At 43.8% G+C, this 19,679-nt stretch overlaps 1 protein-coding gene across 1 annotated transcript in view; it reads left to right on the plus strand.

The window, feature by feature from the left end:
• The window catches only part of mast2 (microtubule associated serine/threonine kinase 2), a 228,622-nt gene that overhangs the window by 130,715 nt on the left and 78,228 nt on the right, over positions 1 to 19,679 (plus strand). The window contains exon 4 of the mRNA XM_056277837.1: positions 12,776 to 12,807. Coding sequence (XP_056133812.1) covers positions 12,776 to 12,807 — 32 coding nt within the window. The remainder of the gene's footprint in view (positions 1 to 12,775; positions 12,808 to 19,679) is intronic.

Consider the following 19,679-nt stretch of genomic DNA (forward strand, 5'->3'; position numbering starts at 1 on the left):
TGTGTCTACACACGTGCAATTATTTTTGTGTGCATGCGTATGTGCACACAACGTGTCAGTGTTTGTAAATACAAGGCTCAACACAAGCAGGGTCTGTGTGCGAGTCTGTGTGCGACCATGTGTGTGTGTCTCCTCTCAATCAAACTCTGGCCCCAATTGAATGAGTTCAATCTCAGTTTTGTCCTCGGCCCCAGGCTAATTAAAAACATGCTAGTGTTTTAGGCTTTTGAGGGCTCAAAGACGATTATCATGTGGCCTGTATTTGTTAGTCAAGAAACACACTGATGTAGATTCAGTTTTATGTGTAAACTTATTTTCAGAATTGACTCATAAAATATAAAAGAAAGGAAAAACACTGACCATGATTAATGAGAGATTAACATCTTGGTGCTTGTGTATGTCTCTCTGAAGCAAAGCATTATCTAAAATATTTGTGTGTGCACGTGTGTCTGCGTGCGTGTATATTGGTGCTTGTAGCCGATTTAATGTCTTTCTGTGTATCCAACCACACACCTGTCTTAGTGCACTGAGTATCATATCAAAGTCTCTTTGTTGTTAATGTGTCCTCATTAATATTCAAAGAGTGGATAATGAAAGCAGGCTGCCGGCTGCTTTTCTAGCTGTAATTGGCTCTGCTACAGCGCTGCTCTCCCATATCACTTTGTTAATTGCATGTTTTTACCTTGACTTAAACATAATATGATTGAACCCCTAGGTGGAAATATCAGAACATACGTACACTCAACTGTGTGTACACACATGCACGTACACTCGAACATATCTGTGTGTATGCATAGGAATAAAAAAACTGTCTCTATATAGGAAGAGCAAAAGAGAATGAATCCTATCAGTTCTATGATATTCACACTAACACACAAACTCCCTCTTTGTTGTGCTAATTGTTTAACTCACTGACACACACTCACACACACAAGCATGCATCATTCAATTCATTCTCATATTACCAGCTGTAATGTTTTCTTGCCTAGGGAACTGTTGTGTGAGTGTACATAGCGTATTTCCCGGACTATAAGTGGCCGGACTATAAGTCGCTGTTTTTTTTTTTTTTTTTTTTTACTTTTCTGACTGGTCCTGCGACTTATATTCCAACGTGACTTGTACAGCGTAATTTTGTCAAATGAATAATTGCATTTCAACTAAGGCCACTAGATGGCACTGTTTAATTTTGTGACTCAATTGAAAATACTGTACCACCATATAAATGCGACTTATACACCAAAGCAACTTATATATATATATATATTATTTTTTCGCAACATGTTTTTTTTTTTGCTGAGTGCAACTTTTGCTCCGGTGCAATTTGTAGTCCAGGAAATATGTTAGTAATGTCAGTGTCAACATGTGTCTGTGTCTTCAGGGAAGCTAAATGTGGCCAGTCTATTGCCTTGCCTGGATGCTGCGTAATGTACAGAAAGGGCAGGAGAGAGCAAGAGAGGATGAGACTGTCAGACGTACTCAGAGCGACATAGGAAAGCCATGGATAAAGAGGAGAAGTAAAAATACAGCAAGCTATGGGGACTGTTAGAGACAGGAGATAGAAAGACACGCTCATGTGCACACACACACAAACTCACACATACTCACATGCGCACAGCCTGCCAAAAGCACAGATAGTGTGAAATAAAAGAGATAGGACACCGCGGCAGAGAAAGAGAAAAAGGTATAACATTAGCATAGTTGGCGTTGTGTGATCCTTTGCCAAGTCTGTCAAGTTGGATGGTATGAAAGATCAAGCTTTGATCGCTGGTTGAAAACACACACACACATACACACTCACCCTCTGTGTTGTTTGTTGTTGATGTATTGCTTGACAAAGCATACATTGATTAATTTTCCACCTCAACTTTCCTCAGATGTTTCCCACAATTAAGCTATGTTGTTATTCTTGCATGCATGTCTGTGTGCATTAATTGTGGTCTTCTTAGACATCTTTTCCATTGTCCTGACTATCCATCGCTCTCTTTAAGTGTCAGTTTGCCTGTCAGTCATGGGTTTTCCATTTCAGTATGTTTTAATGGAATTTATGATGTAGCGAACACGTATTTGTAAAACAAATATGGCATATTAAAGTGAAATGTTTAACCATACAACTGCAGTATTTAAAATGTATATTAACCAGAACCTCTCAGAATTGTAGACATTGTCATTCCTATGTGCAGGGTTACCATCATGGTTGCAAGGTTGTTAGATTGTGCTATAGTATACTTACCTTGCGAGGCAGCTGGATTCGTGAGATCATGAGAACCCATCTTCTCAGGCTTTGAGCTGTGTGCATGAGGCTGAACCACAGTGGTTCGGACAAATCAACGTCCTCTGGGGAATTACTGGCAGCTACAGGTGTAGTTTAGGTGTGACAACAGCAAGAAGTGACTGTTCGTTCGAGAGAAAAAAAACAAACAATGACAGCTCCTAAAGAGGTTAGCAGGTTAGTATGGATGCAGTATAGCATCAGTTATATCAGAACTGGAGAGTATTTTTTTCATTGAGAGAAGAGCAAAGAACGGCACTGAATGCTGTTCTTGATGGAAAATATTTTTTCGCTGTTCTCCCTACTAGCTTCGGCAAGAGTTTGATTTGCTCTGATTGGTTGAAGTTAGCCTGTGATAGACAGTGAGAGATGTATGGTTCATCCAGTCTCCTGCAAAGTATGTTTTGAAAGTGCCTGCCCTTTTCCAAACCGTATCCAAGGACAACTTCTCAGATGGTTATGTGCACGAAACCATATGGTGCATCAGGTTAACAATATTAACTGTTAACCTGTTAACAGTGGCTGTTTTCACATGCATTTCTTTGTTTTTGTCATTGCACAGAAATTGCTACACTATGGCCAACATTAGCTGACACCATCAAACAATCAATAGCTCTGAAGTCTTGAAAGTATCTCATGTAATTGGAAAACTCATTTGATTTTTAGGGTTGTGTGCTAGTATAGTTACACACTATGTTCAGGGAACTTCTTTATCTGCTTCAATATATTGGCAAACTTTTTAAATTTGGTTTATTATTTAGCTGATAACTGGTTGGAAACATAGCTATTGTGTGTCCATATTTGCCCCAAAGTGTGTGTGTGTGTGTGTGTGTGTGTGTGTGTGTGTGTGTGTGTGTGTGTGTGTGTGTGTGTGTGTGTGTGTGTGTGTGTGTGTGTGTGTGTGTGTGTGTGTGTCACACAGGGTTATGTGACGCGTCTAGTGCAGTAGTTAGAGCAGCGGTCGGGAACCTATGGCTCGCGAGCCATATATGGCTCTTCCGGTGACGGCATATGGCTCCCAGACAATTTTGAGTTGAAAATTATTTTTTTTTCAAAAAAAATCAGTTTGGAACTGATTTTAAAATACTTGTGATATTTCTTAATAATACTGTGTCATTTTAAAGTAAACAGAAATTAGTTTTGAAGATAAATTTCACGGGTCACGGGTCACCCGTGGGTCGGGTCGGGAACCAATGGCTCGCGAGCATGTCCGGGTCATTGTAAAGGTGAAGAAATCAATTTTATCAGATAGCCAACTAGTTTATCCGCTTCAACCCTTGTAACGGAAAAGATGGCGAAAAGAAAAAAAGACGATGATTACCGTGCATTCCAGGCTGCGTGGACAGAGGAATTTGCATTTGTGGAGAGAGCAGGATCTGCGGTATGTCTAATATGCAATGATAAAATTGTATCGATGAAACGGTCAAATATAAAGCGGCACTTCGATACGCACCATGCTTCATTTGCATCGAAATATCCAGCGGGGGACAGCAGGAAAAGGGCATGCGAGGAGCTACAGCGGAGAGTGCAGACGAGTCAGCAGCAACTACGTGTGTGGACCAAGCAAGGTGACGGGAATTCCGCTAGCTTTGCGGGGGCTTTGGCAATAGTAAGGAATGGAAAGTCATTCACAGATGGCGAGTATGCCAAAACATTCATGCTTGATGTGGCCAATGAACTGTTTGATGACTTCCCAAATAAAGACAAGATAATCAAACGAATAAAAGACATGCCCCTGTCAGCAAGAACTGTGCACGATCGTAGCATCATGATGGCAAATCAAGTCGAGGAAACACAAATTAAGGACATAAACGCCGGGACATACTTTTCTCTCGCGTTAGATGAGTCAGCAGACGTTAGCCATCTATCTCAGTGCAGTATCATTGCCAGGTATGCTGCAGGTGACACACTGCGTGAGGAAAGCTTGGCTGTTTTGCCAATGAACGGGACAACAAGAGGAGAGGATTTATTCATGTCTTTCATGGAGTTTGCTAAAGAAAAAAAACTACCGATGGATAAACTTATTTCTGTCTGTACTGATGGTGCACCCTGTATGTTGGGGAAGAACAAAGGATTTGTAGCGCTTCTCCGTGAACATGAAAAGAGAGCCATCCTAAGTTTTCATTGCATCCTGCACCAGGAGGCGCTTTGCGCTCAGACGTGTGGCCAGGAGCTTGGCGAGGTGATGTCTCTGGTCATTCGAGTGGTCAACTTTATTGTTGCCCGAGCTTTAAATGATCGCCAGTTTAAAGCTCTGTTAGAAGAAGTTGGGAATCATTATCCCGGTCTGCTTTTACACAGCAACGTGCGTTGGTTGTCAAGGGGGAAGGTGCTCAGCCGTTTTGCAGCTTGCCTGAGTGAAATCCGGACTTTTCTTGAAATGAAAGGCGTCAAGCATCCTGAGCTAGACAACACTGACTGGCTCCTGCAGTTTCACTATCTCGTGGACATAACTGGCCATCTGAACCAGCTCAATGTGAAAATGCAAGGTATTGGAAATACAATCTCATCCCTTCAACAAGCAGTGTTTGCATTTGAAAGCAAGCTGGAAGTCTTTCTCAGGGACATTGAAACAGGTCGTCTTCTGCACTTTGAAAGACTGCAACAATTTAGAGATGCATGCTTAGCAAGTGACTCCACTCAACATCTGGATCTCCAGCAGCTAGCTGGCTTTACGTTCAATCTCCTGCAGTCATTCAAAGTACGTTTTGGAGAATTTCGTGCGCGCACTGGTCTTTTCAAGTTCATCACTCATCCACATGAGTGTGCAGTGGACAAAATCGACCTGACATGCATCCCCGGGGTCTCTATCGGAGACTTTGAGCTGGAAGTTGCTGACCTGAAGGCATCAGACATGTGGATGAGTAAGTTCAAGTCACTTAATGGAGAGTTGGAAAGTCTTGCGCGACAGCGAGCAGAGCTGGCGAGGGAACACAAGTGGACAGAAATTAAAAATCTTCAACCTGAAGACCAGCTGATTCTTAAAACTTGGAACGAGCTTCCTGTGACATACCACACAATGCAGCGTGTGAGTATTGCCGTATTGACCATGTTTGGCTCTACATATGCATGTGAACAGTCTTTCTCGCATATGAGGAACATTAAGACCAACCTACGCTCATGTTTAACTGATGGAAGCCTCAACGCCTGCATGAAGCTCAACCTCACCACGTATGAACCAGACTACAAGGCCATCAGCAAAACCATGCAGCACCAGAAGTCGCATTAAAAGTAAGACATATTTAATTTATTATACGTTAAAAATACTATATGGCTCTCAATGAAATATATTTAGAAATATTTGGCTTTTATGGCTCTCCCAGTCAAAAAGGTTCCCGACCCCTGAGTTAGAGGAAAGATGCGTGCCTTCTTACCGCCTGCTTTTCTAACCTCTTGCTTACAACTTGCTGCCACTGGCTAGCCCTTGTGGTGAACAAGGAAGCAGCCCAATGCGTAAGCCTTCCCCCGCCCGTACATAGCCTCTCCATCGCCAAGATCCCTGCCATGCCTCCTCTGGCTGGCTACACACGGTAATTGGGTGCCTCACGGCCTCAGGCAAACTTGGTAGGGGATCTCAGTGCTTTAGTGGTCCCCAGAGGCCGTTCATGGCTAACCACTGCCCTGCTGCCTTGTGGGATCTATTGAGACAAAGGCTAGGGGAGCACACCCCGCGAGAAAAGCAACATGTTTGGTGGCACACATTAGGCAGTTCTTTGATAGTCTGGAGTTTCCAGCAGCCTCCTGCATTCATGATCAGAATCAGAATACTCCTTCCATAGGTTTCCACCTCTGACCCATGGTGTATATTATCCGGTCTAATATCTGGTTGAAGTCTGGTGGCGTTAGGTTGTCTGGCGATTGGAGCAGGGTAGAATTGGCCTGGGAGCTCCTAGTCAGAGCCCTGCACATCAGCAGCATGGGGTATATGATCGCTAGCAGCTGGGATTGAGTGACAACTGCTATCGGCAGACCCCCGTGTGACTGAGCAGCCCTATTTAGGGACCACACTGCTCACCCCAATTGAGGAGGGGCCTAGAAAAGTTGGCCTAAAAATTGTCCACTCAACCAACCTCCTGGGTAGGTTACCGCACCTACTGGGAAGTCCATCCTGTGGTTAAAAACAAGAAAATTATCCCATTCAAACTGGCAACATGGAATGTTGGGACTCTCCTTGATAATGATGGCAACGGTGTCAATCATATGCTGACAGAAATGATGTGCACAACTTCTGCAACTCTATAAAGACTATATATGGCCTTAGGAACTGCTCTATCACACTCTTAAAATCAGCGGATGGACTGACAACCCTGAAGGACAAAAAGTGGATCCTGGCAAGGTGGGCTGAACATTTTGAACCCCTACTTAACCAGCACTCACCAACTGACCAATCCATCCTGGAAGAGCTGCCAATTCATCTGCCCACTCACCAACTTTTCAAGAAGTCCTTGCAGCCATCAACTCCCTCAAGAACAATAAGTCCCCTGGCAGTGATGGTGTCTCAGCAGAACTCCTAAAACAAGGAGGATACTTGTGCACTAGAATGATCTATCAGTACATCCTGCAGGTCTGGGACCAGGAGAGTGTCCCTCAACAATGAAGGGATCCTAAAATTGTCACCCTGTCCAAAAACAGTGGTGACAAATGTATCTGTGGCAACAGTTATGGCATGTCCCTACTAGCTGTTGCAGGAAAGGTCCTAACAGAGGTTATACTATGCAGGATGGTGATGCACTTGACAGAACATCTGCTGCCAGAGTCACAGTGCCGTTTCAGGAAGAACAAGAGTACTGTGGATATGATTTTCACAGTAAGACGGCTACAAGAAAAGTGCCGTGAAAAACATCAGGACCTTTTCATGGCATTTGTCAACCTCTCCAAAGCTTTTGACACTATGAATCGAGAGCTTCTTTGGAAAATCCTGAGAAAGTTTGGCTGTCCAAGCAAATTTATGAACATTTTATCACAGTTCCATGATGGGATGGTGGTACGGGTGGCCATAGGAGGACAGGAATCGGCGCCCTTTAATGTATGCACTGGAGTGAGGTAGGGGTGTGTGCGGGCACCATTACTCTTCAACATTTATCTCCTATGTGTCACAAAACTTTTTCATAAAGATCTGGAAGACAGTAGTGGGATCACAATAGACTTTAGGCTAGATGGAAACCTTTTCAACATCCGAAGGTTCCAGGCAACTACTAAGATGTCTGCAGTGCAGGTCCTTGAGCTGCAGTACACCAATGACTGTGCTCTTGTAGCTCACACTCCACAAGACCTGCAAGCCATCCTTTGCCACAGTTAAGAATGCCTACAGCAAGCTGGGTCTATCAGTCAACACCACCAAGACTGAGGTGTTATGCCAATGGAGGTCCAGCCCCCCACCCACTATGCCTTTCTTCACTATAGAACACCAACCACTCTCAGCTGCTCCATCTTTCAAATACTTTGGGCAGCATCCTTTCTGAGGGCTGCAACACTAATCACAAAACTCATAAAAGAATCAAACAAGCCTCTGTAGCCTTCAGCAAACTCCGGCGTAAGGTCTTCCAAAACTAACACCTCCACCTGCACACCAAAATTGCCATTTACAAAGCTGTCTGCATCACAACTCTCCCATACAGCTGTGAAGCCTGGGTCACATACAGCCACCACCTAAGGTTGCTGGAGCGGTTCTACATAAGGTGTCTGCAGCAAATCATGGGGATCAAGTGGCGTGACCGTGTTCCTCATGCTGAGATTCTTACTAGAACAAACTGCAAGAGCATAGAAGCCACGGTCACTGAACACCAACTGCGCTGGCTTGGGCATGTCATCAGGATTCCTCAAGAACACCCGCCACGTCAAGTCCTGTACAGACAGCTTCATCCGGGCCGCTGGTCCGCAGGTGGTGAGAAGAAGCGATGCAAAGACCAGCTAAAAACATCACTGAAGAAGTATTGTATCGACCCTTTGAGACTGGAGCAAGCTGCCATCGACCGTTCCGACTGGTGGGAGATCTGCTACAGAGGTACAGAACAGCTGGAAATTGAGTGGAATGTGAAAAAACAACAGAAAAGACTAAGGAGACAAACAACCATGCCTGGCCCCACTAACTCAGACTTCATATGCCCAACATGCAGTAAAACTTGTGGATCAAGAATTGGACTCTATAGTCATCAAAGAACACATCGTTAACGAGGAGGGATTTCATCATCGGACTTGATGGACTACCAGCAAGCGTGTGCGTGTGTGTGTGTGTGTGTGTGTGTGCTGGTATGGTCTTCGTAATCCTGTCAATCACTTGCTTGGTACAGTGACTGCAGGTCTACAGCAGGTGGAGCAGGCTCACAGCCACAGCTGTCTGGAACTGCTGTTGTTGATAGAGGACAAAGTGACCAAGTACACTGCATAGCCACAAACATAATCTTGCCCCCACCCCACCAACACACACACACGTTTAACACTTCTTTGATTTAGGTGCTTTTCTATAATATCAACACAGGCTGTGGTATTTTTACATGTTGCAGAGTTTTAGCTTTTGTCTCGCTTCACCCCTGCAGCTTTCTCTCTCTTTACCTATCTATGTAATTATGTTACTTTTCCTCTCTCTGTCTCTCCCTGTCTATCACATCGGCTAAGTTTAGAGGCTAATGTTGAAGCCAGTATTGTATTGAGCAGATTGCTCTAGGCTTAGTGCACTGTGGCCTCATCCAAGCTGTCACTGGAGGTAATTTCATCATGGGCTTGCTTTGTGCCTGTAATATGCCTTCAGAAGACGGGGTGATATGCATTTTGATGTGTGGTTATTTTATTATCTTGGTCTCTTGGTTATTTATTTTTCGGGGCCAGTATAGGGTGAGCCTCCCCTCCCTGAGGGCACTGGTGATGGCTGCAGACTAATGCATGCACATAAACACATTCGTACACCCACAGACATGCGAGCACGTATAAAATACTACAGTGCAACAATGTGTGGTGAAGTGGAAATACCTAAAATCATCATTTCACATTATATGATTATAGGCATGGGTGGATGGATTAGAGCATAAAGCACAACACACAGACAGCCCGAAATCTCGCTCTCTCTCTCTCGCTCTCTCTCTCTGCGCGTGTTGGGGGGATTGAAGATGGGAGAATAGAGGAGATGAGAGAGACAAAGATTACAATTTACAGCAAATGGTTGTACAGGGGATGGAAAGGAGATTAGGTAGAAATTGAGGGAGAGGATAAGACATAGCCTCTCCCATCACATAGGCCCGTGTCATTTCCTGTCGCTGTGGCTCTGGACAGCATCTGTTTATAGGGCTTAATACAATCACTGTCCGTTTGCTTTCTGTCCAGCCTGACAGACAGGAACCCACACAGACGACTGAACACACACACACACACACACACACACACACACACACACACACACACACACACACACACATACACACACACACACACACACACACACAACACACACACACCTGTTTCCCTTTTTCTCTCTTCATTATGTGTACACCTTTGTGCTGTTTTTTTCGTTCCTTGTCATTTTACATAAGGCCATATATGCACATGCATGCTTTTACTCCCTTGCTTTCTCTTTCACACACACACACACACACACACACACACACACACACACACACACACACACACACACACACACACACACACACACACACACACACACACACATGTACGATCCACCTACCTGTCCCTGATGGGTTAAGTTAGTAGTTCTGTGTCCTGACTGAAAACTAGACAGACCTCTCTCTGTTCATGTTGCCATAGCTCAGACACCATTATGCTGCAGACCTTTGCAAATGTCTCTTTCACCCACTCACTATGCTTCAGATAAACTCCATTATGTCCATTAGCTTATCTTCAGAGAGAGAGAGAGAGAGATGGAGGGATAGGGAGGGTGCTTATCTGATTCCTGATGACACAGCCATCCTGTCATGAAACACAGAAGTGCCCGTCAGAGAGAGGAAGATCGCTTTGGAAGCACAGCCAGTAGGCATGTTGGTGTATGCCAAGTGCCTTGTGTGTGTGTGTGTGTGTGTGTGTGTGTGTGTGTGTGTGTGTGTGTGTGTGTGTGTGTGTGTGTGTGTGTGTGTGTGTGTGTGTGTGTGTGTGTGTGTGTGTGAGAGAGAGAGAGAGAGAGAGAGAGAGAGAGAGAGAGAGAGAGAGAGAGAGAGAGAGAGAGAGAGAGAGAGAGAGAGAGAGAGAGAGAGAGAGAGAGAGAGAGAGAGAGAGAGAGAGAGAGAGAGAGAGAGCGTGCGTGCATCTGATTAAAAAGTTCTGTGTGTGCCCAGCGTGTAGTTTGAAGGTTCCTGTTTTGGTCTCTCTCTGGTGGATTGGTTTAAAGAGCAAAATATGACTGGAAGACATTAGTACCACACAGACACTGTTATTTTGTCTGCTTTCTGTCTCTCCATCTTTCTCACAGTCACCCTTTCTCTCTCTCTCTTTTTTTCTCTCTCTCTCTTTCTCTCTCTCTCTCTCTCTCTCTCTCTCTCTCTCTCTCTCTCTCTCTCTCTCTCTCTCTCTCTCTCTCTCTCTCTCTCTCTCTCTCTCTCTCTCTCTGCCTCCAGTTAGTTGTCTGTCTCTTTGACCAAACTTCTGTTGCATACATTCTTCGTAGGTTCCTGTATTTTGCATTCGGAGGAGGTCGTTCAGCATTATTGGCTCTTTGTTTAGAGAGCAGAATTGAGATATAGGGACTGGTTATGGGAAATTTGTTGTTGAAAAGGAAACGAGTCAGCTATGCGTTTCATGTGACTAATGCCATCAGAGCATGGGGCATAATTTTATCTGAACACTATGGCGACTTTTACCTGGAGTTGAGATGTTTTTGGTGAGGTGCTGAGGGTTTGTGTGTTAGCATATTGGCAAATGGAGCTGTTATTGTTGGGTTTTTTTTGTTGGGTTTTTTTTTTTTTTTTTTTTTGCAGCAGCATTAGATGTCTTTCCAAACTTAACCAGCTATTTACCTACACTGGCAAGTGGCACCATATTGACCTTGGGCTACAACATTACATATATTAGCTACAGATTATGTTTACACACGCACACATCACATCACACTGTGTACAGTAGTGAAAACCAGACCAGATAGTACTCTGTAGGAGCAGTGACATGTCAGCGGTGGGGTTTTTTTGTACGATACCTCTTTATTAGATATAGGCCTGCATATTGTGCCACTATAAAAGCAACAGGTTACATTTAAGACCATTGTGGAAACAATTCAAAGTTTCCTTGGCAACGAAAAAGAGATCTCACTCGCAGCATGTGACCGGTACTGGGTCAGTGATAAGTTTTTCTTGTTCTTCTTCAACTGTAGCCTCACTGGAACAGACAGCATTATGTTTGTGAAGTGAACACTACAACAGTGGTCCTCAGTTGCCCAGTGAGGCATCTTCAGTCTTGACTCAGTTTCTTATTTGGTTTGATTCAACACTTTCTACAAGCCATATTGGTATGACTCTCCAAGCTCTGTAAACATTGTCGTTCAACATCTTTCAGGTTCTCGCCCACCATGTGCCACTGACAGCCATGCATATGCGGGGTTTCATTCAAACCAAACCACTCATCTGTTGATTCTGATTATTAGCAGCACTAAACTCCTCTGGTTTACTGTGTAGAAATGAGTAAAATCCACAGATGGAGCGTTACGTTTGCAAGCAGCATAAACATGGCTCCCTGTTGCAAAATGTGTGAAAGCCACTGCTGTGGACCTACCATCTGAAAATGCCACTTTGGTGCCATTTCACGACACACCTCGTCCCCCTTGTGGAGGATTATTGAACCTACAGCTTGGAAGTGGCACGCATGGGTGGCAAAGCGGCTTAAACCCAGACATGACTATTTTCCATTCTCTATTGTTAACTAAAATTGGCAGCAAGGAGACAAGCAGCGTTTATAAATGTAAACAAAATACTTTACATTTATTTGCACATGAGAGAGGAGAAAGTGCTTATAATTGATATAAAAGACTGACACTTGATTTTCACCGTGATGGACAATGAATGGAATTAAGTCTACAGATGTGGACAACCCTTTATTTGTCACTTACTATTAATTTATTCTGATTAATACTTTATATAAAAGGTCTCAATATCAAGTAAGGTTTTTTTGGAGCATTGTTAAATTCAGTATTTAGGCTCTGCATTGAAACAACCCAGCCTGATGGATACTACCTTCAGTGCAGCCGTTGAACTACCATTGTGGGCCGCTTTAGTGTGAACACGTGTCTGTCAGAGGTGAAACTCTTCTGCTAATAATGAAAGTGGCTCATACAGTTTGTGTCACAGTGACACCTATTGGTTTAATGGTAGTATTACTTATGTTTTACGCGCTAGAGATGGGTTCTTTCAACACATTTAGGGAAGCCATGCCGCAGGAAACACAGATAACATGACAATACATCATCTCTTTGTTCTTGAATTCCTACTCGTGCTTTTTACATTTAATTGATTTAATATTGACTCACCATCTGAAAATTTGCAATCCAAATAATTCTCTTTGTTTCTCCCTTTTCAGAAAGAGCTGAGTCTTCCAAGAAGGGGCAGTTTGTAAGTACCTGATTTTCTCTCCACTTTGTGCAAATCGTTCCTGTTTAAATTTTGTCCAGTTGGGAACCCAGCTGCATTCCTGTCTTGTTTTTTTTTTCCTGAAAATATAATGAAACGCTTAAAGGAGTGATGCAATAAACCAGACACGAACCTCATACATTTAATAAAGTGTGTGTGTGTGTGTGTGTGTGTTAAGGGGGGATGTATGTGTGTAAGACAGGAAAAATTCACTGTCATTGTCAATATCAGGTCACTACTACTCAGGATCTTAGATGCACAGGTAGACTTTTTCACATAAATAATTTTTTGCATTTTAATAATTTATTCAGGGGAGCTTAATGTGCTTTGGGTACAGGGTCATACAGCCCTTTCTAACTGCTGCAGACATCAATGGTTTTTATACTTAAAGGCTTTAAATTTTATTTGAAAAATACTTATTTAAAATGACTTGCTCTCTGTTTCTTGATTGTGCATTATTGCCCTCTAAAGCAATGTTTCCCAACCCCTATCCTGCAGATTTTCTTTGCAACCCTGAATAGGTACCTGTTTGTAGTTATTCAACCAATCAGCAATGAATTAGGTCAGATTTTGCACACCTTGCATTATTAAGTGCTATGAGATGATTGGTAGAGTAAGTACAAGCAGGGCTACCTGTGCAGGGTTACAATGAAAATCTGCAGGATAGGGGGTACTTGAGGACTGGATTGGGAAACACTGCTCTAAAGGCGTCATTATTTGTAAGCAAAGGTTTTAGTCTGCTGGGTAACCTCAAAAATATTCCATAATGAATTTTAGCTCAAAGTGAGCTGTTATTTTGCAGCAGCCCGAATTCTGAAATCATGGAGTGTCTTGTTTAAAATATCTAGTGGTACACATCAAGAGGCAAAAATTGAGATCCACTGTTCTGAAGTACACTGTAAACATGCTAGTCATGTCTCCACCTTGCAGTCTGTTTGGTCAACTATGTCATATTGTCACCTGCTAAGGGAGCTTTTTCCCCTCATCAAACTTGACTGACACTGGCATCTGTCCTGACACACACACACACACACACACACAGACAAATAAACACAGTATAGGCATCTCCCATGTTTCACTCTAAATATTGGATTCCAAATGCATAATTTGAGTCATACTATCTTTATATTGTTGTACCTCAACACGACATATCACTGACTAGGCCATGGTATACAACAACTGAAGGCAGTGTGTATGAAACGTGATTTACAACAACTGATATCATCGATTTTTCTCCAGCTGCAGTCCTTATCAAGTTATGGAGGAAGAAGTTCCCAGTAAAGGGTTAAAGGGCAAAGTTGAAAGGCCATTGAGGTTGTGTGTGTGTGTGTGTGTGTGTGTGTGTGTGTTTGTGTTTGCTAATGCGTGTGTTCATACTTGAACAGCTGAGCATCTCACTCTAGGTGGATGAAAGCCTATTTATATCAATACGTGTATACGCCAGGAAGCCTTGCCTCTCTGTGTGTTAAAAAGTAAAAGCTTTGAATATAAAAACGAGGGGGGAAAAACCCACACAAAAAAACAGTGGCCTCAGTCTCATCATTACAATTTGTGTGACAGTGGGATATTAATTGTATTCATCATAATAAACAGTCCAATATTATTGGATAAATGTGTTTCTCAGCTCTTTGAATGGCTGATACAGAACAAGGTATTCATCGTGGCTTGAATGGCTGATTCAAGCCAGTCGTCATGCCTTTTTCTAAATGCCAAGCCTGCACAAATAACTACACCGGTCTTCATTACTCCCGCTTTTTCACTTAGCTATCATTTTCAATTCTCTAACTTGTGATTCTTTTAATGCTTCCTCGAGAAATTCTGAGGTCCTCCTATTAGCTCAGCAGACCAAGAGGCATACTGTCAAGCATTTGCAAGTTGGTGCGAAGCTCAGAGCCCACACCACTGCCTCCATTTCTTCTATCCTAACTTTCACTCTGCGCTCATCTCCAGTAAGACTGGGTTGTCATAAGAAATCTTAGAAAAAGAGGTTGAGCGGTCATCACAGTTCGAATCCTCTTTTATCTCCTCCCGAATCTCCTAGCAGTCCTAAGAAGATAGAGCTACTTCATCAGATGCTGCCTTAATACCAAAGCAGAGCTGCAGGGGCTCAGGTAGTGTGTACCTTTGTGAGTGTGCAACATTTGTGTTATTTTCCCCTTTTTGTGTGTTTTTAGGTTTCTTCTTCACATTTATAACTTGAATATTTGTGTATATGTGTACGTAGCAGCTGCATGGCTAGCATGTGTACCAGCCTAAAGCCACGCCGTGAAATTCCAGGCAGTGTTTTACCCAGTGCTTCAGCGAGTATACTTGGCATGTCTCTCCCTAGGTGATCACAGTGAGTAAGCTTTACCCCTGCTCCCTGTGCCACCCTGTGGCAGCTCTTACACTGCTCTCTGATATAGTTAAAGCTCGATGCCACAGCATCGAGAGCATTTACCCGGGCAAACTGCCGTGAGAGTGTTTTGCTGGTGCTCTGGTATGTTCCACCCTTTCAGTCAAGTCAGTTATCATGTGTTCCTATAATACACACTCGCACAAACAAAACTTGCTTTCTCACACACAAGCGTGACTTCAGTTGGCGTGTAATGACATTCTCATGACTGCATCTGCATTAGGTTGGTTAATACTTGACCAAGAGGAGCCATGTGTGTATTTGTGCGCTTGTGCGTGTGAGTGCATACAATTGTGTGCACAAGTTGTACGCTGTCTTTCATTGTGTTGGATCGTAGGTGTGTTTATTTGCATGAGTGCAATACTACCCTGGTTATCATCTCCCCCTGAGTCTTCTGTGATCCAGACCATTGTTCATGAATTAGCGGTTCAGACATGTGAGCTGTATTTGGCTCCATCAGGAACACTGGTGTCCCCAGGCTTCTCGGAAAAGGGAAATGGGACAGGGGTGCAAGGGATAGAGGGATAGACGCAGAGGGAGGTGAGGCGGGGACGACAGCTGCACCTCCTACACAGTCGTGCGACATCATGAGAATTTCCTGAGTGTGTTCGAAAGAGAGTGAGATAGAGTTTCATTTCAGGTCCACTCCCTTTCATTATCTTCTCTCTATCGCCCATCTCTCTTGGCTCTCCCTCCCTCTCTCCCTCGACCTCTCTCTCCCCCTCCCTCCCCTTCTCTCCCTGGTGCATTGAAGAGGCAGAGTCATTGCACTGGTTGACAGTGGACAGTCTTGTCACAGGGAACAGACAAATACTTCCAGGAACCAACTGGATTATAAGCCCTGCAGACTTACCCAGAGAGAGAGCTCTGTTCCTTTCGGACACACCACCACTTGCCAGCCTATCAGCCTCGGGATGATTTAGAAGCCGGTCGACTTGTACACAACTTCCCTGAACTTTGACTGTGACTGAAGAAGTGGGGAAAGGAAGAGAAGATTTTCCCTTTCTCTTTCGTCTACCGTGGTGGAACTACTCGGGAAGTTGACAGTTTGAATATTGATTTATTTTTGCACAAATTTATTGACTGGTATTCTGAATTTTTGGTTGGAGTTGTGAACCACTTAGACCCAAAAAAAAAGGAGGTCAAATGAACTGTCTGTCAAGCGGCACAGAAATTGACATTGGGGTTGTCAGTTTTTGTGTAGTCATGGCTGTGGATTATTCAAAGTTGAATGGAGAGAAGGGGACAAAGGGACAACTTGGATAGTTTTTGTTAAGCTCCTCGGGATATTCATTGACTTTGTTCCTATTGCCTCTCTATTTTTGGTAAGCCTATGTGAGTGATCGCACTAACACTCAGAGGCTGTTTGTCTGTGTGTGTCCAAGTTGAGCGAGTGTGTTTTTGTGCAGCCGATTGGTTTGTGACTCAGCAAGTCCATGCTTGCCAGAGAGAGAACACTGCACCCTAGATACCTAACATAGCTGTATGTATGTGTATCATGCCTGCATGCGTGCATACCTAACAGCAGGCACTGATGTAGCTTCATGGACGCGTGCGAGACACTCTCTCATGCTGTTAAATATAAGAGTGATGTCTCTCAAATTGACTCATATAAAAGGCTTAGCGTGCAGCTTTGTTCATCTTCTGTACTGTGCGGACGTAGTGTGTGTCCGTTGGTGAGCATGGCTTTGAAGGACAGGTGAGCCGACGCAGTCCAGTGGATTAATAAAGATTATTTGTGACTGTGCCCCTTTTGCCTTTGACAGAGGAGATGAAGAGGAGGAAAGAGCGAGCTGGAGCCCCCAGTCTCCGACTCCAGTAAGCTTGTGTTTGTGTGTCTGTGTGTGTGTGCAGGGAGAGTGCCTGTGGTGGTGGTTGTAGTTATCTGGGTGTGGATCTCTGTGCTTGTGAATTTGTATGTATTGGCTTTTTGTTTTGTGTGTGTGCGTGTGTATAGAAAGAGAGAGAAAGGAATGTGTGTCAAGTTTATTTAAGCATGAAAATTGCTGTGGATGTTAAGAGAAAGTCAGTCTTTGTCTGCATTCAAAACTATTAACACTTAAGTTTTGTTGTTGCTACTGAAATCCTTTTTTTTTTCAAGCTCTGTATTACCACTTGTGCTGCTAGAAGGGGTTTCTGATTTGTAGCACGAGAGAGAAGGGGGGAGAGAGATAGAGGCAGAGAGGTCTGCATTGTCTCATTATCTATCTTACTGTCACGACAAATATAGCCGAGTGCAGAGCAGTGGGCTCAGTTTTCATTAATACACAGATACTGAGTCATGGAAATACCCCCCGCTCTGGCAAATGGAAAATCATGTGCAGAGGTGCAGAGAGGGACTGAGAGGAGATACCAGTGAAAAGGGAGAGGGGAATCCTTCATGGGCACAACAAGCTTGAAATACCATCCTAAATCCCTTTCTGACACATACACACAATCTCTCTCTCTCTCTCTCTCTCTCACACACACACGCACACACAGTACCACACAGGTTGCAGAAAACACATGAAGGCGCGTATACACATTGACTGATTTTTAAAAGTGTTCAGTGAGCTCTCTCTGACACACTCATACATACACACAGATTACAAGACCCCCTAGCAGGTGGTCTCAACCGTATGTGGAGGGATCATCTGTGTGTAGACTAACCCCATATGGCCCCGTAGTACAGCATACAGATCCCCTACTATCTGCCCCAGCAGTCTGTGCCAACTGCTAACTAAATAGACCCAGGCAGCAGAGCAGCATACAACTGAAGCAAGCCCTTCAAGTCCACATTGATAAGATGCATAGCACAGCGGGGTAGATTGTGGTACCACACCAGTGTTGGCAAACTGGTTTGACTAGTTTGTAAGCGGCTTTATATGACACGCAGAGCCATAAAAAAGCAACATGTACTGACACTGACTGGCCTTATCTACATTAGACAGAAGTGACAGAAAGGCAGTTTAAGGGCCTGTTGTCTCAAGGTTCTGTCAGTCTGTTTCTCCTGCCCTCATCCCTTCCGTCCTTCGTTCACACATCCCATCCCATCCCATATCCTTTGCCCCCAAGGAGCCCTGAGTAGCTCTTTGAAGATGCTCCAGAACTTTCCATTCAGTGGTTTCCAACTGTGCAGGGCTATTTGCCTACTGTGAAGAGAGGGAGGAAAGAAAGAGACAGCCAGACAGGCAAAAGAGAACAGATAGAAAGGCAGGCAGCCCAAATTACTAGAGTTTTGTTGCTGAGCCACTTAACTTCTGTGCATTCAGTAGTAATATTCTGCCTTTTACATGGCTCTAGTCCTTTGTTCTTCTCTCCATACATCTGATTCCCTCTCATTCTGGGACACAAGTCATGATTTTGATCCAAAAACACCTTTAGTCAACATTGCCTGTGTTTTGCAGTATTTTCTGATTACTAGCTAACAGGAGCCACACAAATACACACAACTGTATTTGTCCCTATGTACCTGTCTCGTCCAGCAGTCCATACTCTCACCATTCATCTCTCTATCCTTACCCCTGTTATCACCTCATCTCCTCTTCATCTCTCTTCTCAATCCACTTTCCTTCTGCTCCCCGGGCAGAATCTGGTCGCCAGCTCAACTGCGTTGCCACGGCAACAGCAGCCTCCTCCAGCACCTGCTGTCCCCCACTTCCCTTTATCCCTCTGTCGTTCAGCCGCCCGTCGTCTTCTTCCCCCCTTCCCTCAACTCTTCTTCTTCTTCCCTCTGTGCCTTTGATGGTCATCTCTCAGCCCCAGTTCACCAGGGAGGCAACCCCTTCCTCTGGAGGTAAGACCCAGTCACCGCGTGCATTTGTGTGTTTGTTTCCATCACTTAGTTTAGTGACCTTCATCTGAGTGTGTGAAGTTTCAGTAAGCTCTGTGTTGAATCAGCAGCTGGATGCTCTTTTAGTGTGAATGGCTCCGGTTAGTCTTTTACAGACAACTGAACCATATGAGATACTCTAAGACATGTTCTAAAGAGGCACTGATAAGCTGCGTTTCTGAGTTTGAGAGGGTCTAAGGACAGGAAGTTGTGCTGCCGTAAAGCCCACTGAGGCAAATTTGTAATTTGTGACATTGGGCTATACAAATAAAGTTGTATTGAATTGAATTGACTTTCTGTTTGATAACATTATTCTCTTCTGTTTGTGTATATCTGCAGTGTAGGAATATCCAACATTTTGGTTGGTCACACTCAGGTCATAAGACCGTTTAGCCTTTCATAAAAAGTCCCTACAAAGAGGTTGCTGGCCATCTGATACAACAGTATGAAATATCCTGAAATTTCATTTTCCATCCTCACCTTCCTTTCCTTCATGTTTATACACACACACACACACACACACACATATATATTCATCCATCCATCCATCCATTATCCAAACCGCTTATATATATATATATATATGTAGCCCAGCAGTGGCCAACCATGTGCCATAGAGAGCAATGCGTATGCAGGTTTTCATTCCAA

The sequence above is a fragment of the Lampris incognitus genome, chromosome 3, assembly GCF_029633865.1.
Source record: "Lampris incognitus isolate fLamInc1 chromosome 3, fLamInc1.hap2, whole genome shotgun sequence".
Classification (NCBI taxonomy): domain Eukaryota; kingdom Metazoa; phylum Chordata; class Actinopteri; order Lampriformes; family Lampridae; genus Lampris; species Lampris incognitus.